The sequence below is a fragment of the Acinonyx jubatus genome, chromosome A1, assembly GCF_027475565.1.
Source record: "Acinonyx jubatus isolate Ajub_Pintada_27869175 chromosome A1, VMU_Ajub_asm_v1.0, whole genome shotgun sequence".
Lineage (NCBI taxonomy): Eukaryota > Metazoa > Chordata > Mammalia > Carnivora > Felidae > Acinonyx > Acinonyx jubatus.
In genome coordinates, this window is record NC_069380.1 from 107869399 (window position 1) to 107892466 (window position 23068).

The 23068-nt window shown below is 54.1% G+C and overlaps 1 protein-coding gene across 2 annotated transcripts; it reads left to right on the top strand.

Moving 5' to 3' along the window:
- The first annotated feature begins 256 nt into the window (after positions 1 to 256).
- PDLIM4 (PDZ and LIM domain 4) lies at positions 257 to 15634 on the top strand. 2 transcript variants are annotated; one of them, XM_015067402.3, is made up of 7 exons: positions 257 to 439; positions 5792 to 5943; positions 9679 to 9757; positions 14174 to 14355; positions 14560 to 14723; positions 15060 to 15177; positions 15319 to 15634. In XM_015067402.3, the coding sequence occupies exons 1-7, from the start codon at positions 347 to 349 to the stop codon at positions 15521 to 15523; spliced, it is 993 nt and encodes a 330-aa protein (XP_014922888.1). In that variant the 5' UTR covers positions 257 to 346; the 3' UTR covers positions 15524 to 15634. The 2 variants fall into 2 exon arrangements, with proteins under 2 accessions (XP_014922888.1, XP_014922889.1); XM_015067403.3 differs by lacking the exon at positions 15060 to 15177 and having other exon boundaries at positions 15319 to 15389.
- Positions 15635 to 23068: the final 7434 nt, after the last annotated feature.

Genomic DNA, 23068 nt, shown 5'->3' on the forward strand with positions numbered 1-23068 from the left:
CTTCCGCGGCCACGCTGGGTCCGCGGACCTCAGAGCGAGGCCAGGGCAGGATCCCTGACGTCGGGGCTGCCCCAGTCCCGGGGTCTCCGCGAACCCCGCGGGGGTGCTGGGCTATAGGCGCCAGGGTTGAGGGGCGGGTCCTCAGAGCCCCCCGAAGTGGGCGGGGCGGGCCGGCCGCGGGGCCAATCCGGGCGCGCGGGGAGCCGGGGCGGGGGCCGGGTGGAGGGGAGTACGGGGGCGGGCGGGCCGGGGGCGGGGCGCGGCGTCCAGGCGGCGGCTGCGGCGGCGGTGGCGGCGGCGGCTCCTCAGTGTCCGGCTCCGGCTCCGGCTGCGGCTCCGGCCCGCGATGCCCCACTCCGTGACCCTGCGCGGCCCTTCACCCTGGGGCTTCCGCCTAGTAGGCGGCCGGGACTTCAGCGCACCCCTCACCATCTCGCGGGTGAGTTTGATGGCCACGGGGCGGCGGGAAGGTCCTCCATCTGAGACCCTGCCCTCGCGGTCCACTCGAGACCCTGATCCCCGACGTCCCTGAAGTTCGAAGGCCAAGGAATGGCCAGGGAGACACACAGGCTCTAGAGGCTTCCAGGCATGGCAGTGTGGGTCCCCAACCGCCCCCCCTCTCTCCCGCTGGGCCTGCCTGCCCTGTCCCTTGAAGGATCCCCACCCCCTTGTTCACACACCAGCCTCCCTGCTGGTCTCATTTTGGGGGAGTGACTGCAGGCCAGGGAAGGACCGCAGTCGTGGGCCAGGGGTCTGGACCCATCGACAGAGGCCCAGAAACGCTGCTTAGGCTGAACCCAGTCAGGATTGGGGGCGAAATGACTGAGAGCCCCCTTCTAACAAAAATCCCTGCCAGCAGAGCTGGGTGACCCCAGGGAGGTCTGGGGTCCTCTCTGGATATGAAAAGAGAAAGAGCTATCCACTTCCTCACTCTAGTTTTGGTCAGACTCTCATCTATGACCTCAGTTGTCCTATGGGGAAGTGACCAGGAGGAATTCAGGGCTTCCAGGGGAAGGGAAAGGGGAGACTTACTGTGAGGATGTGAGACCCCTGCCCACAAGACAACACAAGGTCAGAGGCCAGAATAGCCTCAGCCCAGTTCCTCAAGGTTCCAGGGCTATGCATTACCCCAGGCTTAGGACAGAGGAGAAAGCAGAGGGGGCACAATCCTGGGCGGTGGCTAATTTGAGGAGGGAAGAGGAGCAGAGGAAGGGATTCAGGCCCTGAAGAAGGGGTACCCAATCCGGGCGAGACAGGATCCTGGCCCAGCCTTGGGGTCCCTTAGTTTGAAGGGCTAAAAAAGGGGAGTCAGACTCTGCCCTTTGGGGTCCCAGACTAGGGGACAAAAGAGGACAAAACAGAGATCCTGCCATTGAAGGCTCTCAGTCTGGAGGGAAGAGCAGAGGGGCCCTGGGCCCATTTGAGGGCCATCCCTTATCCCCACACAGGCTGCTCTGATCTTTGGGGGCCTGTGTCAGGAAAACTGAGAACCACTTTCCCCCACCTTACTGCCACCTCTCTCCGCGGAGACTGGACTAAGCTGGCTGGGCTTTCAGAGACTTCTTTCCACTTCCTAGGAGGGGGTGGGCACCCGGTGGAGCATAGAATTGTGGAATCCCTTTTCTGGGGGCCAGGGTGACAGGCAGGCCCAGCTGTCCTGGGAGGCTTCCCACATCTGCCCTTACCCCACGGCCACCAGGTTCCTGGGGCTGAGTGAGGTGGGCCTTTAACACATCCGGGAGCCTTTCATCTCCCACTTCCCTGAGGCACACTGCTGTGTGTGTGTGTGTGTGTGTGTGTGTGTGTGTGTGCGCGCGCGCGCACACGCGCCTCTGTGTCTGTCTCCATGTGTGTCTTGCTGTGTGTCCGCCAAAGTGGGCTGGTGGGGGTGCTAGGCCAGCCAGCAGGCCAGGCACCCTAGGCGTGAGGCCGCTGACAGGCTCAGTGGCGGCGGCTGACGGCCACAGGCGGCAGAGAGCAGAGACATCTGTTGCCCACGCGGCTGCCTGCCCGCGGAGGAAAGGCCTCCACACGTCACAGTGGCAGCAGCAGCAGCGGCCTTGTTTGGAGCTGACAGGGATGTAGGTCCCTGGCAGGCAGGCAAGTAGCCAGGCTGGGAGAGGGTTGGCCGGGAAGAACCCCCCTTGTCCCCCAAAGTCATGTGGCAGCAGCTCAGACCCAAGGAGCCAAGATGCCTGAGCCTGGGTTTGAGTGGGATCTAGGGAGATCTCTAGGGCTGAGGAAACACAGGCCACAGCTTGCCCAACAGGTACCTCAAGGGCAGGTCTACAGATACTGATGATATGTGGGAGTGTCCTTACCAAGGGGGCTGAAGATCCAACTCCTTCCATGCTTCCAGGGCCTCCTCCCACCTACCTTCCTGTGGGGACAGCCACACTCAGACTGGGTGGAGGCTGGGTGCCTGGCAGAGCTGGGGCCTTGCAACCTCAGCTCACAAAGCTTCAAGGAGCCCCCAAGAACACTGCCCAAGGCTTCTTCCTCTGTGAACTATAGTGGTTGCTGGTCTTGGCTGGGCATCCATAGCATTCCAGGCCCCACCCTAATGGGTGTTGGTACCAGCTCCCCAGCAACCAGAGCCTGGAGTGAGCACCACCATGTGCCCAACCTATTGTGGGGACTTTTTGCCTTGATTCTTTCAGGTAGTCCTCACAAGAGCCCTTATAAGTAAGGACTCCCTCCGGCCTCACATTATAGATGGGGACACTAAGGCTCAGAGGAGCTAAGGTAGTGAGTGTATCCAGAGGAGCAGAGCAGAGCCAGGAGTCCAGACCTGTCTGGAACTTGCTGTGACTGGATGGGACAGTATGGCACTGGACTCTGTGACTCCCAGCCTATCACAGCATCTAGGCTGGGCAGAGTGGAGCAGGGGCTGGAAATGTAGCTACTACAGGTGAGGGGGTTGGTTCATGCCCCAGTCTCCCAGCTGACGTCACTGTTCCCCTCTCCCTTCCTTCTATTTTTTTTAAACTGTTTGTTTTGAGAGAGAGAGAGAGAGTGCGCACGTGAGAGGGGGAGGTACAGAGAGAGAGGGGAACAGAGGATCCAAAGCAAGCTCCATGCTGACAGCAGAGAGCCTGATGCGGAGCTTAAACTCACGAACCATGATATCATGACCTGAGCCAAACTCGGGCACTTAACTGACTAAGCCACCCAGACACCCCCACATCTATTTATCCTCCACTCAGCAGTCAGAGGGATAGGCCTGAATTAATCTGTGTCCTATGACTTCCCTGCTTAGAACCCTCCATAGTTCCAGACCACCCAGGAGAAATGCCAGTTTCTCACCTGGGCCTACAAGGCCTACAGTTCTGGTCCCTGCTTCTTCTCTGACTTCTCTTCCATTGTCTCCTCACTAATGATGCTCCAACCCCAGGAGCCTGCTTTTACTCTCTCTCCCAGACGAGCCGTTATACATGCCAATCTTTCTACCTGTGACACTGTCTCTCCCCTGAAAGAGAAAATTACACAGTGGTTAGTAGATAAGACTTGGAACCAGTTGGCTTGGAATGAAGCCCTAACTCTGCCATTTATCAGTTGAGTGTCCTGCACCTCTGTGGACCTCAGTTTCCTCATCTAAGAAATGGGCTTTCCTTGAGGATTAATGAGACAATGCATATAAAGGCAGTTGGGAGAGTCATGGTTTCCTGGCCTCATGCCCTCTCTGACCAGAACTCCTCGAGCTAATGGAGTTGGCTGAGACCCAGCCACCCCTGCTTTCAAGAACTTCCTCCACCCACAGGGGCCTGAATGCACCCCTTGTGCTGGCTGAGTCATCCTGCAGCTAGCCACCCCCCTGAAGAAGAATACTTCTCTCCAGCATTGGGGACTGGGGCAAGGTGTCCCTTCCCCCAAGCCTCCCTTACTTCATCTGTAGGGATGAGAACAGCCTCTGTCTCACCAGGTGGTTGAAAGTTTGCCATGAACTAGTTATGGGTAAAGCCCAGGCCATGTCATAGAGCATGTATCCATAAAGGATAGGGGCCTGGAGCAGGACCTTGAGTAGAGGGTGGAATGATGCCTAGTGGGTGCTTCCCCAGGATAACAGGCTTGTATAGGTGCCAGGCCCTGTGAATGAGCATTCATGGTGGTCTATTGGCTGAGGGTGTCATACTCTAGAAAAATATTCCTTGGGGCAAAAATATTTCAGGGCAGGTCAGCTTAGGCACTGCCCGCATCAGGACTCCAGCCAAGAAGCTGCTAGCACCTCAGCTTTGTCCACTCACTGCTGAAAGCTGGATAAGCTGAGCCTAGCTTGGCTTCCAGGAGCGCCCAACCCCAGCAATAGGAACAGGGTCACTGGCAGCTCTCGAGAACTGGGCACCACTGGAGAGGCTGAGTAAGAATGAGGGTGCCTACAGGGCCCCTCACTTGGTGAGCATGTGACTTTTTTTTTTAACGTTTATTTCTTTTTGAGAGAGAGAGAGAGAGAGCATGAGCGAGGGAAGAGAAGAGAGAGGGGGGTACAGAGGATCCTAAGTGGGCTCTGCACTGACAGCAGCGAGCCTGATGTGGGGCTCAAACTCACAACCTGTGAGATCATGACCTGAGCCAAAGTCAGACACTCAACCGACCTAGCCACACAGGTGCTCCAGTGAGCATGTGACTCTTAATCTTGGGGTTGTCAGTTCAAGCTCCATGTTGGGCATAGAGATTCATTAAAAATTTTTAAATAAATTTAAAAAAATGAGGGTGGCTAAAATCTATTTCCAAAGGCTGTGGTGGAACCAGGGATAGGGCGAAGGGTTCCCTGTTGCCTGAATTCCCCTGGACTCCTTACTCAGGCCTCCCTGTGAGCCTTTCCCCAACCTCATATGGCTCTCATGAGGGGACCAGTATTGTAAGAGTTTCCATATATGGACACCATTTGACTGGAGTCAATAGTGGCACTAGAGTGGCCTGAGTGTCTATCCTTCAGAGGAAGTAGAGGTGAAATTGTGACTCAGGAGTGCAGACTGGCAGCTGGAAGTAGATGGCCTTGAACTTGACTAGAAAGGTGGTGACACAGACCCAGAATGAGGCACTTAGGGGAGCAAAATGGTAAAGGGGGTGCACAGAGTACTGTGAGAGTCCAGAGAACCAGCTCCCAGAGGAAATGGCCTCTCTGCTAAGACCTGAAGGTGAGGAGGTGTAAGCTGATAATTATGGTTTGAGGTCAAAGGAAAGAGTGTTCCAGGTGGAGAGAACAGCATTTGCAGAAGCATGGAGGTGAGAACTATCCGGAGCTGTAAGTAGCCTGGATATTCAACTGGCCTGGACAGAGTATGGGTAGGTAGAAGTGAATGTGGGAGGTAGGGATGAGAGGAAACAAGTAGGGAGACAAGATCACTAGGAAATATCAGGTCAAGGGGCTTCTGTGCAGTCTCTCTGGGTAGGGCACTGTCTATGTAGGGTATTTGTGACACGTCCATGCTTTGTATGTATCTGGGAGCACATGTGTTCCTGTGTGTCCTTTGTATGTCCTTGGGCACATATGCAGGCTACAAGAGTGACATCCTACTGTCCTAGTCCTATATGCCTTCACTTATATGCCCCTCTTTTATGCACTCACACCCCACCAGTCCTTCAGGTGCTAGAATTGGGAGTGTTTAGAGCAGAGGCTGCAGCCAGACCACATGGGAACTTAACCAGTGTCTTAACTTGCCTACCCACAGGTCATGTTGGCAGGAGGGCCACATAGCCCAGGTTCTGAGGTTGGAAGGGTTCTAGAGCAGAGACTGCAGCAAGGCCACACAATGACCAATTCCCAGTGATCTGGCTTGTCCACCTACAGGTCCATGCTGGAAGCAAGGCTGCGTTGGCCGCCCTGTGCCCTGGAGACCTGATCCAGGCCATCAATGGTGAGAGCACAGAGCTCATGACACACCTGGAGGCGCAGAACCGCATCAAGGGCTGCCATGACCATCTCACACTCTCCGTGAGCAGGTATGCACAGGGCAGGCTGGGCCAGGATGATGGGGGGGGAGGGATTTAAGGGGAGGGTAAGTTAAAAATGGCCAGTGTCATGGGAGAGCTGAACCTCACACAGTCTCTCTGCCTCAGCTCATGGCACCCTGGTCCTCGGAAGTAGTGCTTTCCTGGGGGCCTGCCAGGCACTGTTTGGAGACGGGAGTGGCTTAAGAAGGGAAGAAGCTCCCTATTAGCTCAGGGCTGGAAGTGTATGGAGGGACTTATGGGAAGGAGACAGGCAGCCCAAATCAAGTATGAAATAAGACCTTGGGTGGCTTCTGGGGAGGGGGATGGTTTCAGTCTTCTCTCCACCCGAGTGATCTGCTTGATGACCATTTCAAAGTGGTTTCTTGTCCAACACCTCATTTAACCTTCAAACCTGCTTGATAAGGTAAAACCTAGTATAGTCTTTGTATTACAGATGAGATAGCTGAATCTCAGAAAGGTTAGAGGGTGTCTAAAGTCACACAGCAAGGGAGTGAGGAAGCAAAATTTGTCCTCAGGTCTCTCACTCCTAGGAGTGGCTGCTAACCACTCCTACCACCCTGTGGCTACCCTCAGCTGTCCCCACTATGGCCCGTGCCTCTGCCCCAGTTAAATCCGGATATTGTAGACTATGTAATGCCATCCAGCCTACATGAAGGGAGGATTGGGGATCACCAAGCCCCATCTGTACCCTATAAATGGTCTAGGATGCAAAGTCCACCTGGGGTGTTCACAGCCTTAATCAGGCCCTGGGTCTTTGTTCAGCTCTAAAGGCAGTTGGCCAGGTCCTGGCTGAGTGGGATCTCCCTGCCCTCTGTCTTGCTTGGATTCAGAGAAGTCAGACATAACTGTTCAGTTCTGCCACGTTCACTGCTAACAGGGACTTTCCATGATCCCCTGTGGATGTGTGTCGGCAAAACCTCCCCAAACCACAACACGGCTAACTATGCCTTAGTGCTGGTAGGGCTGAGAGCCATTAAACATGTTAGGAAGGCTTCTGAAATAGTATCCATTTGTGTCTGGGTCCAGGTTGGGGTCAGGATCCCTGACTGTGCTCTTTGAGCTGATTGCAAGTCCAAGGCCTTGTACCCTCCACCTGGTCCAAAGTAAGGAGCCCCTGGCCTGAAAGTTCAGCAGAGCTGGTTCTCATCCAGACTCTTTGGGGTCTTAAGTACACCAGATGACCTTTGTGAACCTGGGTTTCCTTCTCCCTAAAGAAGGACCACATTCATCACCCTCTCCCAGACTGAGGTACAGTCTGGCTGGGGAAAACATCAGCACTGCTCTGCCCACGAGTAGCCTCTGTGGTCACCCCACTTGGCTGGTTTCCTGGGCCCTGACTCACCTCCGGCCTTGATTTTACATGGCTAAACAAGGGAAGCCCTGGTAGTAGTGGGGTGAGGGAGGCAGCAGAGGCTTATAGGGGGCCTGAGTCAGGAGGTTCCCAGAGGGAATGATGTCAGGGGAGGGCAGCAGCATGGGGGCAGGGTGGAGGTCCCCTTTTCTTCCTTCCTTCCTTCCTTCCTTTCATCCCTGCTCATTTTTCCAAGCCAAGCATGTGTGGAGCCAGGGGCCCCCTGATCTGTTCTACCTTGCCTCCAAATGCTGCCTGGCCATGGAGCAGGTGAGAGCACATTCTCTACTATCACAGATCTGGGTTCAAACCCCAGCTCTGCACTTGAGAACTGTGTGGTCCTCCAGCAAGTGATTTAATCTTAAATCACTTAATCTTAAAGCTCTCCGCTTCCTTAACTCCAAAATGGGACCGTCTTGTGATTTGGGGATTGAATGCTTATGACACACCGGGTCTGCTCAGGGTGAAAATATGGGGTCCTGTCCTCCAGCTCCCATCTCCACTTCTCACACATGCAGAGTCTGGGCGATCACAAAGGCCACCATGACCCTTTGGGTCAGAATTTCTTTTCCTGGGCACCATCTCACCTGTAAGCCTCTGAACCTGCTCTGTAGCCTGTTTGCTATGCCAGGACCTATGCCCCAAAGACCCCCTCAATGTGGGTTCTGTGGAGGATCCACCAGGTCAGCTAGCTGGAAGGAGCTATTCTGTGCCCCTACCCCCCAGAGCTCTGCCCAGACCACCTATCCTCTTGTGTACAGAGGGCTCTAATCCACCACAGACTTCTCCACAGGATGCAAAGTGAAAGAAAGGGCCAGTTTTCCTGCTATGCTTATTTTGTCTAGAACTCAGAACCAGTTATCCCAACAATCCAAGCTAACTCACACTTTCTGGACATGTTCTGTAGGCCCAGACCTTCCTGGCATCAGTTCCAACCCTGGGCTTCTGGTGGGGTCTGTGTTGCCCATTATGTATGTTACAAGATGCATTTGCATGGCCCACACTTGGGCTATCATTTGCTTAGAGATGGTAGATGGTGCCACCTGTCCAGCTGGACATGAAGGCCTGGGAATGGAGATTGAATAAGCTCTTCATTCTGATATGATGCCTTGGGCCACACTCTTGGCTCTGGGTACTTTGTGCACTCTGACCTTCGGACCTCAGGCTTGAACATCTCTTCTGGGCAGAACCTCAGGGAAGTATAGGCCATATAGCCACATGAGATGTCCTAGATTCATCCCAGAAGAGCTCTGAGTGGGTGGAGGCCATAGGTAGAGCTGTGGGTTAGGGAAGTCACTTGGGAGCCAGGCTGAGAGGGCTGGGGCCAGATGCCAGTGGGGATGGTGTTGCCTCGGGGCAGCAGAGCTTTGGTTCCACAGGGCTGCAAAAGGCTGTGGGGGAGAAAGGCTAGTCTGCAGGGGATTAAGGAATGGGCAAAGGTGAGGAAATATAGAGTAAGTGTGGTCTACAGGTGTAGACAGTTAAAATCCTTCACTGGGTGGTGGACAGAGAGAGAGTTCAGTTGCTGGCCCAGTGGTGACACCTTGGAAGGCACCCAGATGCCTTTTGAGATGAGAGGGGACATTATTGGTGTAACCTGCCTCATTTCACACCCATCTGTCAGTCTGGGGTCCAGGCACCCTCCTGAGCTGCCTCCTCACAGGGCTACTGAGTGGCAGGACTGGGCCCCAGGCCCATAGCTTCTCAGCCTTGCCTGCCCCGCCTGCCCCGCTTATGGCAGGTTTATGATGTTTTTCTCCCTCCTGAGTGGTGTTTGGCTTTTGGTTTCTATGGTGAAGCAGGAATTTCCTAATGGCCTGTTTCCCATCTGGGCTGGGCAGACACTGGTGATGACTCTGTCTGCAGCAGGAGGGGAGGCACACCCCTCAAAGCCTTTATTTCACCTCCCCCAGAGCCCATGGATGCCTGACCTCCAGGCCAGGCCAGAGGCTCTGGATGGAAGAGGATAAGTAAATGGGCTCCTAGCTGATCAATGTGTGAGGCCTGGCTCGCCCTGCTATGAGCTCGCTCTCTTTACGCTGAGGCCACAGAGAGGGTGAAAAAAGTGGGGAAGCTTCAGGGCTTCTGTTGCATCCTCCCTGGGAATGAGACCAGAAAGGCATGGAGCAGCTGGTGGGGAAGGAACACACAGCCCCACCCTAGGTGGTGGCTGACCTGGAGCTCTATCTCCTGCCGTAATGGCCACCATTCTGGTGCAGGGGCAAGTGCTACAGTGGTGTCCTTTGCCGTGCCCAATGCCAGGCCTGGTCCTGGGGGGCTCTGGGTCCAGAGCCCAGCCCCTCTTGGACCTGGTCCCAGTCATATTAGGCACACTAAGCAAACATACCTGACCATTCTAATTTCTGCTACAGGCCTGAAGGCAGGAGCTGGCCCAGTACCCCAGAGGACAAGGCTCAGGCACAGAGGATCCACATTGACCCTGAGGCCCAGGTATGTACGGACACCACCTGGCCTGGCCTGGCCTGGTTCAGAGCGAGCCCAGGGCAGAGGGGCCAGGCCTGGTCCATGGGTTAAACTGCACTAGATGTCTTCACCATGGCTTTCGTATGTCCCGGCCAGAGCCTGAAGCAGCAGACTTCTCTAGGCCATGTCTGTACCTCATCCTGTGCTCCCCAGGTGATGGACATCTGCTGGGGGCTCTGTCTATACTCTAGGCAGTCCTAGATTCTGAGACAAAGGGACCTCTAATGGGCAGGAACGGGGCCAGGCCTTGGCTCAAGCCTACTACTCACCCAGCTGGGCTTCACTCTGGTGCCTAGTGATGCCAGACCAAGAGGAAGTCACCAGGCTTGGGGCCGGGGTGGGGGGAAACGTTGAGCCATGGAGTGACTTCAGACTATTTAGGTTCTCTTCTGTCCCATCTTAGCCTTGGATGCCTGGCTAGAGCCAAACTCAGGCCTGAAGACTGACTTCAGAATATAAGGCACTTCCTATCTAAGACTACAGTTTTCCCCTGGCCGGCCTGTGATTGCACCTAGCAGACCTCAGTCTGCTCAGTCGCCTCTCTGCGTATAACAGGACTCATAGCTATGATACTGTCCTCAAGTGGAGGAGGGGGGCAAGGAGAAGCTGCTCTAGGGCTTGTTTTGCCATGGGCTTGAGGGGTAGCCAAGTGGACAGGGCTGAGGTATCCAGAGCCAGCTCAACATCTCTGGGCCACAGAGTTTGGACCAGGTGGAGCAGGACTAGTCTTTGATGGTGCCAGAGCTGTGGGACTCAGCATCTGGGGCTGTGGCCTCCTGGGCCTGCTTATTCTACTTTCTCGCCACAGAGGCTTCACTATATAGAAGGAAGGATCCGCTATGGTCTCTCCCTCACCACGTATCCCAGTCCTCATCTTGCTCTGATATTTGTTTCCTACCTTGCTTTTGCTGGAATCTCTGAGGCCAGATGCTTACTACATTCCAGGGAGTGCCCATTCTGAAAATGGAGAGGCATTTAGCAATTCTGGGATGGCAGAAGCCAGGGCCAAAGGAGTCCAAAGTAGGCACATTAGTCACCCAAGCGTTCAGAGAGGGCTTCCTGGAGGAGGGGGTATCCAAGCCAAGACCTGAAAGACTAGGAAGAATAAGTCCGGCAAAGGGGCATGGAGAAAGGAGGTGTATGAGGAAGCAGAAAGGCCCAGAAGTGAGATTGTGCATCATAGGTTCAGAAAAAAGAAAGCTCCTAGGTGGGAGTGCAGAGGCAAGGGATGAGGTGATAAGGTAGAACCACAGAGACTCTCTCGGTTTCCTTTCTCCAGGACCTCAGCTGTTCCTGCAGAGATTCATGGCCACACTTGTGTGTCTGAAGCTTGCCCTGGTAGTCCCTTGGACCTCAGGGGAGGTGCCAGGGGAAGGCAGGGGTTGACAAATTGACCAGACTTGACGTGGACCAGGGGGAAGGCAGCAGCACAGTGTAGGCCCCTGGCACATATGTGAGGCCCAGCTCTCACATGTGAGTGCAGGATGGATAGAACAAGAGGGTCTGAATTTTGGAATTTGAAGCTCAGCTCTGTTCAGTCCTTCAGGAGAGGCTCAGGGCAGGTGGGCTTGGGGACCAAAGAGCAGCTGCCCTGCCCCCACACTTTCCCTTTCTGACCTCCTTGAGGACTAGGCTGCCAGTGGCTCAGGCTGGAGTCAGAGGAATTTTCTACAAGCAACGGGGCTGCCCCTCAGCTGCTGCCCGCCCCTTGTACTTAAAAGTCATGAGCTCCGTGGGTGGCAACAGAAACACCCCCATCCAGCCCCCACAGGGCTATGTCCTCAGGAACACAGACACAGGGCTCATTGTCCCCAAAGTGCTCCCATCCTCCGCCTGCAGTGGGGAATGGGTGGGCCCAGCTAGAGCCATCAGAGGAGGAGAAAACCACAATTGGCCCTGAGACCAGCACAAGGTACCCTGGCACGCACCCCCGAGTGCAAATAGGTCATGTAGGTCATGCAGGGTTATAGGAGAGAGACCGTTCTTCCTTCAGGCCTTACATGGGAACACAGGAGGCATGTGGTCCAGCCCAGGGCTGAGAAAGGATTATGATAACGGAAGCTTTCCCAGAGAGGATGCCATTTAAGCTGAGAACCTGGTGATGGGTTAAGGCAAGCCAGGTAGAGCAGGCAGCCCTAGCACACCAGCCTGTTCTTCCCAGACCAGCAGAGAGCTGGAGTTTGGCCTCTAGGAAGTTCTACCTGCTCATCTGGATTCAGTACCCACTTCCATCCAAGCTGAGTGTCCCAGATTCTGACCACACTCATGTGGGAGCTGATGAGAAAGCAGGCAGTTACTCCCAATCTGCTGATTATCCCACTGAGGCTTCAAGAACCAAATCAACAGCTGACGGATACTCAGAGAGAAGGAGCACATGGTACCAAGTGCACCAGCGCAGAGAGGGGGGAAACCAGGAATAGGAAGAGGAGCTCAGGAATGCCCGTGATAGCCCTTCGTCCAACAAGCATTTGCTGTGTGCCAGGCAGTATATGAAGTGCTTTGTATGCAACTGTCTCATTTTATCCCAAGGAATTTATGATATAGATATCATTACATTCCCCATTTCACAGATGAAGAAATAGATTCAGAGAGGTGATAGAGCTGGGACTCAAACAAAGACTGAGGTCACCATGTATATCCTAACCACTGAGTTCATACCTAGAGAGGCGGCTGCACGGGAGGCCGTGGGAGGGGCAGTGGCTCTGATGACCCTGCATGGACTCCCACACCCTGCTGGGTGAGTAAAGGCCTCCTTCCTCCAAGACCTTCTGACTCCCCTTCCTGTTGAAGCCTCCTCCATACCAAGCTCAGCCCTGCCCCCACAGCCCATGGCCCATCTGGTCCCCATTATAGGCCAGGCCAGCCTTGCCTGCCTGTCTGCCCTTCAGACACATGTGCAAAAGTGCTCAGGTTTCTCAGGGGCTTTTGTTCCGCCCAGTGGGGATAAGGGCTTTCCTACTGCTGTTTGCCTCATTGATGGGGGCCCACCTGGGCAGTGAGACCCTCCCCTTTGACTGTTGGGGTGGGGGAAATGGGGGTACCACGCCCACTCAGTGACTGATCCACCCATTCCCCAGGCTCCCGCCCAGGTCAGAGGCTGCAGAAAAAGCAGGGGCAGTCCAGATAAAGCCCTGCAGGCTCCACTGTGCCCCAGTGCTGGAGGCTGCCTGGCATGGGCTCTTTCCCCCTAGAACAAACATTTTGTCCACACCATCTAGTCTCTCCATCCCCACTGTAGAGCAGAGGAGAAATTTACATGTCATCTCCCAGGCTGAGGCTGAGACCCACCTTCATAGCCTGGACTCTTGTTCCTTATCTTAAAGTCAGGCTGCTCTGGCCACCAATCTCATCCCAGCCATGGAGGCTACTATAGCCATCCCCAGGGTGACCAGCCCTGGCTCTGAGAATGTGAGACTGTGTATGTGTGATTAGGTGTATGTTGGTGGACTGGCTGGCACTTGTGTGTTGTCTGCGTGCATGTGTTTGCCTGTGAAAGTCCTTGTGAGAGTGTGCATACCTATATGTGCCTGCAAGCTAGGGGCAGATGGCCCTGGACTCTTCAGGGACAAAGATCCCCAGTCCCCATTCAGATCCACACCTATGGAGATACTGCCCTTTTCTCATGAGCTGAGGAGGCATTTTCAAGGCATTCCCTGAAATGTTTCAGCCAAGGGCACCAGGCTGGCCATGGGGTGATGGGGTGGGGATCCTTAAGCCCTGACCCAGCCGCTGCCCCTCATCTGCTCTGCCTATAGAAAGCCACCCATATTGTGCTAGGAAACATGAAATGGAAGCAAAGGTACAGACCTAAAGGGGGCTGACCTCACAATGACACCTTTCAGCCTCAGTCTGCTCCCACTCCCACTGTGTGCTTTGGGCACACAATGATTGATGACTCTTCCTGGCTGCAGGATAGGAGTTTGTTTTTCACGTTCACGACTATGGGCCCATACAGTACCCAGCACAGTTCTGGCAGGTAAGAAGGCTTGGCACCAGAACCATCTCTGCAAGGAAGCCACACACTTCGCTCCAGTCACAATGGCCTTAAAAGGCTTCTTGGAATGGTCCTGCCCCAACACTATCCCTTACGGGCACTGGTGGTGAGAACCACCACACAGTTCATGTGCCAAGGTTGAATCTAAAGGCACTCAGATTTTTGTGTCTGCCTTTCCATGGTCATTTCTCACTTCTGCTGGGGTTGAACCAGTCCCAAGTTTCAGCCCTTCCCTGTCCAGGCACCACAGCCCAGAGATGCCAGAGCCAGGGTAACCAGCCAACATCTAGCAAGGCCTGGCATAACAGGGTAAGGGTGGGATGTGTACGTAATGGCCAGAGACCCTACCCCAGAGGGTTTCTCAATGCTTAGGCCCCTCTCTCTTGTAGGATGGCAGTCCGGCGACCAGCAGGCGGCCCTCAGCCACTGGGATTGGGCTAGAAGATGGCAGGCCAGGCCTGGGACCTCCTTATGGGCAGCCATCTCACCTCCCATTGCATCACAATGGCAGCAACAGTGAGGCTACCTTAATGACTCAAATGAGCACCCTGCATGTGTCTCCACTTCACAGGTAGTACAGAGAGATGGCCTTTGAAGCCACACCCAGATCCCATCTTAATCCCTGATCCCTCAAATCTCATCTTGACCCCTGACACTTGATCTCTGGGTCTCAGCTGGTTTCACTCTGATCCATGAAACCTCACCAGACCCCTGAGCTGGCAGAGGGGAAGGTTGGTACCACAACCCTGTCCCTTGGTGCATCTTTTTCACGCAGCACTGACCCAGCGAGAGGCCTCCCGCGGAGCCGAGACTGCGGAGTGGACCTGGGCTCCGAGGTGTACAGGATGCTTCGGGAGCCGGCTGAGCCCTTGACTGCAGAGCCCAAGCAGTCAGGCTCCTTCCGCTACTTGCAGGGCATGCTAGAGGCTGGGGAGGGCGGTAAGACTCCTGCCAACTTGCCCCACCTGCCTTCCCACTCCCTCAGTTGCCTTGAATTGCTCCGCCCCCTCTCTTTGCGTCCCCATGCCCTGCCTCCCAGCCATCTGCCCCTGCCTTGTCTCCTCCCAGCGTTCCCACACCGCTCAATGCAACTGTGAGTGCTGATTCTCACTCCACCCTTGTCGCAGTCCCTGGTCCCATGCCCTCCAAACCTCGTCCCCAGTCGCAGTGCTGGTGGTCCCTGAAGCAGGGCCCAACCCACACCGCGTAGAACTGAAGTTATTTCCTTTTCTCACCTCTGCACCTGGCTCATGCCACTTGCGCTCCGGCTTTCAGGGGAGCGGCCCGGGCCTGGCGGCCCCCGCAACCTCAAGCCCACCGCCAGCAAGCTGGGCACTCCGCTGAGTGGCCTGCAAGGACTGCCCGAATGCACACGCTGTGGCCATGGCATCGTGTGAGTACACGCCCTGCTTTCCCCACCCTGACCTGGGTACTCCCTTGGCCCCACCCGAGGCCCTGAGGCCCCGGATGGGAGCGCTCACGAATGCGTCAATCAGTCGCCGGAAGCAGCCCTCTCTCCCCGTCTCCCCATCAGGGGCACCATCGTCAAGGCTCGGGACAAGCTTTACCACCCGGAGTGCTTCATGTGCAGCGACTGCGGCCTGAACCTTAAGCAGCGCGGTTACTTCTTTCTGGACGAGCGGCTCTACTGTGAGAGCCACGCCAAGGCTCGCGTCAAGCCGCCGGAGGGCTACGATGTGGTGGCGGTATACCCCAATGCCAAGGTGGAACTCGTCTGAGCTGCTCCCGGAACTTCCAGTCTCTGCTTCTGCTTTTAATGCCCCCACTCGGCCCGTGTAAATATGTTTGCCCCCTGCCTCTCAAATAAACTCCCTCAGCTCGGCCTTGAACATGTCCGTGCCCTGGCCTGCCTCCCTCTAGCACAGGCCATGACTCCCGAGTGTGGCCTCTATGTCCTAGGCACTGGGTGCATTGGGGAGCAAGACAGGTGCTGTGCTGTCTTCAAGGAGGCCACAGCCTAGATGGCTGGCAGACATAAATCACAAGGGGCAGTTATATTAGTAGGGAGGTGCGATCTGGGGTGCTATGACTGATGTCACACCAAGGGGTCTGATCTGGGTGGAGTCAGAGAAGGTGTCAACTGAGGACTATACAGAGAGGAATCGTGTATGCAGAGGTATGGCAAAAGTAAGCACAGACGGGAAAGGTCTTCTCTGGCCACCAGCAGAGAGAGGGCAGCCCCTAGTAGCTGCAGGTGGGATTGCTGAAGGGTGGGGGGGGCAGAAATCCCTGGGACTGCTGATGGCGGTACCTGCCCCCTGACCTTCCGCGTTCTCGGCGTTCTCATGTGTCTCTCCCTCCCCCTGCCCACTATTCTTTCCTCGACCCCTTTTTCTTTCTCCTTCACCTCTCCCCCCACTAGGGGGCGCGCCTAGAGAGTGTTGGGGGAGGGCCTGTGAGAGTCAGGAGAGGGACTGGGGAGGGGGGGCGAGGAGGCGGAGAAGGAGAGAGAGAAAGGAGGAGGGCCTAGGACCCCACCCTTCACGCAGCTCCAATCTCCAAAGCCCAGGGTAAACACAATCCCTTCTCCAGACCTGGCGGTTGATTACCGGGTGGTGGGGCGACCTGGAGCCTTTAACGGATCCGTTGCTTTTGCCGGTACAGACTGGCGCTTTTTAAAAAATATAAATGATATCAGAGTTGGTGAGTTGTGGCCGTTCACAGGGAACAAACTGCCCTGGACTCCAGGTCACACGGATCTGCGCTCTCCACAGCTTGCTCCCGGCCGGAAGCAGCCTCATTCGCTGAGTCCCCGTTTACTTAGCTAGCCCTCAGTAATGTACCTTTGTGCTATTTTCAATTTTGTACTGTCACAAAAACCACAAAAGATTTATCGTTTCCCCCTCTTACTATCAGCACACGACAGTGCCCGTTAACTCACGCTCTTGCTATCACAGGATAGTATCTCTCTCTCTTTTCATTTTTTGCCAACCCCATGAGTAAAATGCGATACGTGATTGCTTTAATTTGCATTCCTCTGATTACTGGTGATGCACATTCATTCGACAAATACTTCTGTTTGCTGTTGGGCGCTGAGTGAACAGCTGGGAACAGAATGGTCTTCTCCCTCCAAGACTTCTTCTCCTGTGAATTGCCCTAAACCCTTTACTCATTTTTCCGAGACTCATTTACTTCTTGTTGATAGGACCTTTTCATACTTTTGCAGGGGTCTTTTTCACTTGACTTTATTCCACTATCACGTTGACTTAATTACTACTGTTGTAGAGTGTAATATGGCAATCTCTCCTTGTTCCTGGTTTTTACAAACATGTCAAGGCTGTTCTTGTACATTTCTAATTATCGAGGTTTAGACTCAGGATGCCAGACTCGGAAAAACAAACAAACTTTTTTGAACTGTGACCCTGACTCTCCAGACTCATTTGGCAAGAACTGGTGTAAAAGGTAGAGTCCTGTCCTGAAAGATACTGTAATCCGTGTTTACCCTGCATTTATTCAGGCATGGTGTACCTAATCTCGAAAATTTTTATTTCTGCTTACTTCTTGTAGACATTGTGTTCCTGCTTTAATTTGTTCTCCTCCCGCCGCCTCCTCCCCACCCTGAGGGAACACAGGCCAGGACAGCGGACAGGTGCCCCCTGAAAAGTGAGGGGAAAAGAGACAGGGCTGGAGTCCAGAGTCCTGGTCCTGCGGACGATCCCGGGTTCCGCCTCGCCCGCGTCTCCTGCGCCGCGAGGGGTCAACAATGAGCTCGCAGCCAGGCCGGGTCTGGAGCAGACAGAGAGTGGGGGCCGCAGGGCCACACGCAGGAGCTCACTCGTAGGCCACACGGGAGTAGGGTGGGGCTGGTGGAGACTGCCGCTTTCCTCCCCACCCCGCCCTCCTGCAGACAAGGTCCCGGTCCCACCCTCTCATAGGCGGGAGCCGAAGGGATGACGGGCAGCCAGGGAAGCCATTCGGAGCAGGAGCGGGCGGAAAAATACCGAACCCCCACCCCTAGGCCAGGCTCAAACCCTGGAGACTCAGGTCCCCACTCCCACCCGCCTCTGTGCCTCCCGCAGACACTTCGGCTAGCCTTAGTCCTGGGACACGCAGTCACCCCCAAACCCCATAGGACTACCCGCTCACACTGAGAAGCCCTTGAGCCGCGGTGGCATCTTCTGCTCCCCCAAGACCAACATCTCCACCCTGCAGGGCTTGCAGCCATGAGAGCATCCTTTTTGCCTGGGAAGGCATCCTGGAGAGAGGTTGTGGGGACAGGAGCTAAGAGGTGTGTTGCCCAGAGCTGCGAGGGTTCTTTATCCTCTCCCGGTTTCAGGGCCCAGTCGCCCAACTACCTTCTGTGCCCAGGGGCCCTGACTGAGTCCATCATGGTGGGACAGGGTCCCTGCAAGGACAAGATTTCTGTGACCCAGGATCGCAGTTCTGAAATAAGGCAGCAGATGCCTTCTCAGGAGGAAACACAGATCCAGGACCCCCAACTCAGAGTGCCCCAGCCCACCTGGCCCAGATGGAGTGCTCATTATTGACCCCAAACCTGCTCCCCTCTCAGGTCCTTACCCCAGAGGCCTTCAAACCAGAGATGTGGATATCATCTTCTGTATCCTAACCCCAACCATCCCATCCTACCCATCACTGTGTCTGGCATTCTGCCTCCTAACCGTTTCTGGGGCCTATTTCAGGGCAGCTGGAACATTCTCTCACTCCCTTGTCTCATGGACACCTTCATGGCCCTAGAGCCCTCAGGATAGAATCCCTGGTGTATCAATTGTAGGCTTAGCATTTAAAGCCTCTCTGACCAGGGGTACCTGAGTGGCTCAGTCAGTTAAGCCTCTGACTTTGGCTCAGGTCATGATCTCAGGGTCCACAAGTTGGAACCCCGTGTTGGGTTCTGTGCTGACAGCTCAGAGCCTGGAGCCTGCTTTGGATTCTGTGTCTCCCTCTCTCTTTGTCCCTCCCCCACTCATGCTCTCTTTCTCTCTCAAAAATAAACATTAAGAGAAATTTAAAAAAATAATAAAGCCTCTCTGACCTATGTTGCTGACTGCTTGGTCTCACTTCCTCTGCTACACCAGACAGTCCACCATTCTCCAATCTGTCCTGCCTTTTCATACCTCTCAGATCTTACCTCAGACTCAAAATGCCTTTATTCTTTCTTCTCCATCCAGCAAACTACTACTCACTCTTCAAGGCCCAACTCCACTGTCCCCTCTCTTAGAGCAAAGCCTTGGCTCATCCATCCCCCCAACCCAGAGTCAGTAATTTGCATCCACATGTCCTCCACCCCACCCTGTCCATTCCTGCTCCATGCTTCTGGCATGACCTATTATCTCATTTGTCAGAGCCTGCCCCAGACCTAATCCGTTCTGCCTAGACCCCAAGCCAGGTACAGAGAGGCGTGGGAACCCTCGGGCCAACACCCTGCTCCCCACCCACTACACACACATACACACATGCACACACACATTGTGGCCTCCCTGCTTCCTACCACCTTCCTCCTCACCTTGCTGTCCTGGTTTCTGCTGGCATTCTTCCTAAACCTTCAAGGGGAGGTAAGTCCTGGATCCCTTCTATATCCTCCACAGCCTCCCTGTGGCATTCTCAGCCTCAACTCACTCATTCAAGCAATTATTTACTAGGAATCTACTATGTCCCAGGCATTGTGCTTCATATATGGAAAACATTTTGAACAAATATAAAGTAAGTACAGATTATAAGCACTGCCACAAAGGAAATAAATCAGATATTACAGTAGAGAATTAGCGATCCCTTTGTATATGGAATTTAGAAAGATCTCACAGAGATGACATTTGAGCAGAGACCTGAGGTGATAAAGGAGCATCTGTGCGGGTATCCAGGGAAACTGCACTGCAGGCAGAGAGGGCAGGAAATACAAAGGTGCTATGTGGGGCAGGGGAGGAGATGCGTGCTTGCCATGTTCTAAGAACAGTGAAGAAATGGGGTGCCTGGGTGGCTCAGTTCGTTAAGCATCTGACTTGGGCTCAGGTCATGATCTCACACTCTGTGAGTTCAAGCCCCATGATGGGCTCTGTGCTGACACCTCAGAGCCTGGAGCCAGCTTCAGATTCTGTGTCTCCCTCTCTCTCTGCCCGTCTCCTGCTCATGCTCTGTCTCTTTCAAAAATAAATAAACATTAAACAAAATTTTTTTAAATATGGCTAGGAGTAGTAGATGATATCAGAGAGATGAGGGGTAAGAAAGCTAACCATGTGGACCCTGTAAGCCACAGGAAGGACTTTGACTTTTATGCTGAGATGAGAAGCCAGAGGAGTGGCATGACCTGGACTTTTATGTTTTAACCAGAATCACTCTGGTTGCTCTGTGGAGAATAGACTGTAAGGGGCAAAGGTGGAAGCAGAGAGACCAGTTAGTAGGCATGACTGCATTCATCCCTAACTAATCCCTAACTAACCCATTTCCCTCTGCCTCCATAGTTCTGGCCAGCGCCCAGGCCCCCACCATCTCTTGTCTGGGTGCTACAATAGCCTCCTGCTTGGCCTTGCTGTCTTCTGTCTGGCCCCTCAATCCTTCCTCTGCAGAACAGCAAAGGGAGCTATTTAAAATGCAAATCTGATTATGTCACTCCTGTCTATTAAAACTTCCATAGCTCCCCATTGCTCTTAGGACAAAGTCTAAAGTCTCAATCCCAGCCCACAAGGCCACATAAGCTGTGGCCCCTGCTGATCCCTGCTGACAGCCCCGCCTCATGCCCTAACTGCAGTCATGCTGACCTGTAAAGGTTGGGTCGTGAAGCTCTCTTCCAGACAGCTGCAGCCTTCCTTGACCCTCCAAGGAGCTTGAAATGAAAATGGAGTCCCTCTCTCTAGTTCTCTGTGTAACAAGCTTTGTTTGCCTCACCTTCATCCTTGAGATCCAAGGAAAGGACTAAGGGCAGGAGAAACCCACATGCTGCTTCACGCCAGCCCTCCTTCTGGGCCAAGGATCCAGGCCTTCCAGAGGGCACAAGAGCCTGGCCCTGAGCTCACAGCTGATGAAAAACTGAGTTGGGGGACGTTGTGACCTGCGCTGTGATGACCAGATGACTAGGCTGTGGGCCCAGAGTCCCTCTGCCCACCTGGGAAGTGACCTGCCCCCTCCTCAGCCTTGGGGTCTCCCTGCCCAGCTTACCTGCATGCTGGCTCCATTTCAGACTACTCGTTTTAACCCAGGGTAACACTCTTGCCATTGGGCCCCAGGCCAGACCCTGACTTGCTCCTCACAAGTCTGAATAATTTCCTGATTTATCATTTTCCCACATACTATTCAGTATTTTTCCACACAATATTCCTCAGCCCCTCTGAATGGAGTTGGAAGTCTAACAAGGATTGAGGGTAATAAAGGGGCCTCTCTAACAAGCAACGACTATCCTCCTGTGCCCCCTTTACCACAAGTGGGAAACTCTATTTGAGTCCCCACAGAAATCAAATTTCTTCTTTGCTTCTATCTAACATACGATTTGCAACCATTTGTGGTTGAAGGCAGAGGCTCAAAATCCCAGGAAAGGCTGCCAGAGGCCTCACCTGTTCCCATAGGGTCTGGGGTCAGCCTGAGCCACTCGGGCTCAGAAACCTGACTGACCAGCCCGGTGAGGGGGTCTGTCTCCCCAGTCAGCCACGGTTATTCAAGTTCTGAGGCTGAATCACTGCACCACACACCAGCTTCCTCACAGACAAAAAAGCAGCCGTAGAAGGACACTCAGCTGCTTTCCAGGGCGTGTTTGGCCTAAGGGCATGTTTTCAAGGGAAGCCAGAGCACAGCCACAGACTTAGAGAAAGGGATTCAGGTTGTATAATAACTATAACAAAAGCTGTTGTGTCCCAGGCCTTCATCCCGGAGTCCTTAGTGAACTGATATTACTCTTCTTTAATCCTCACATCAACCGGAAAGGAAGTATAGTTATTATGCTCATTTTATGGATGAGTGCAGAAATGTTGAGAAACTTGCCAGTCTCACGTACTAGTGACCTAATCTTGATGACAAGGGCGCTCAGGGTAACCACAAGTACTCATCTTCCCTGGAGAGCACTGCCTGCCCTACCAATGATCTGGTGACTCCGACTAGGTCACTTCTGAAGGGTGCTAATCTGTCCATCTACTACCCCCACATCAGGAATCTTCCCTGCTTCCTCTCCCTTCCTGATGCCCATATCCAGCTGGTCATCAAAACCGGCCCTTGTCACCCTGCCCTTGCCACCTGAAAAGCTCCAGAATCCATCTTTCTTGGCCACTAGCACCACCACCCTCTTGGATGCCTAGAACATTCTCCCTGATGTCTCTGCTTCCACCTTAGCTCCCTTCCTTGCATTCTCAATTTGGCCACCAGAGGGAACTTTCTAAAACACAGATCTCATTAGGGTTTGTTCTGACTCTCCTTGGCCTCAGAATTAAACTAATACCAAGTAACAATTAGGAACTTTTAGGGGCACCTGGGTGGCTAAGTTGGTTAAGCGGCTGACTCTTGATCTCAGCTTAGGTCATGATCTCACGGTGTGTGAGATGGAGCCTCACATCATGCTCTGTGCAGACAGCAGGAAACCCGCTTGGGATTCTCTCTTTCTCTCCCTCTCTCTGCCCCTCCCCTGCTCAAGCAAGTTCTCTCTCTCTCCCTTTCTCTCAAAATAAATTTAAAAAGTTCAAAAAAAAGTTTTTACAGTTTAGCATGTTCTAGCCACTGCCAACCTTTCCAACCTCATCCCTCTGCCTTCTTCCACCACTGGTTTAGGGCTCACACGGGCAAGGGTCTGAGCTGGTTCAGACCGTTTTGGTGCCAGGAAGTGGCCCAAGACACACATTTGTTGACTGCATGCCCTCTTGAACAGAACCAGCAGAAGCAGGAGTTCACTCTATTAATGAGGCAGCCAGGGCCCACCTTTCTCATGCTCCTGAGCAGCATCCCACGAGGAGCCGCACGGGCTGCATCCTCCCCAGTCATCTCCGACTAGGATGACCAAACACGGCACCTCCTCCTTCAGCTTCAGATCCTCCAGGCCCACTGCTCACTGCAGGCACTGAAGCGGCAGCCAGCTTTTCTGAGGTGGCCCGATCTCACTTCTTACGTGGTGCTCCTGAACTTCTCTGACACTGAGGCGTGGAACACACACAGAAACCTGCCCAACACTCACGCATGTGCAATCTGGAAGTGTGGGGGATTCAGCAGGCGAAGGGGCACCCCTGAGCCAAGAAGGGATCAAAACCTATGGATAAATGTTGCCTACTTCTGAACCTGAGAAAGACATTTCTGAGACACATTCCTCCAGTTTCCCACAACCGTAAACACCCCTATGC

Excerpts from the sequence above, each read along its gene's own strand:
- PDLIM4 (XM_015067402.3), top strand. The coding sequence starts at position 347 with ATGCCCCACTCCGTGACCCTGCGCGGCCCTTCACCCTGGGGCTTCCGC. Across the intron at positions 9,758-14,173 it reads ACATTGACCCTGAGGCCCAG|GATGGCAGTCCGGCGACCAG; the intron begins GTATGTACGGAC and ends TCTCTCTTGTAG. Across the intron at positions 15,178-15,318 it reads CGCTGTGGCCATGGCATCGT|GGGCACCATCGTCAAGGCTC; the intron begins GTGAGTACACGC and ends TCTCCCCATCAG.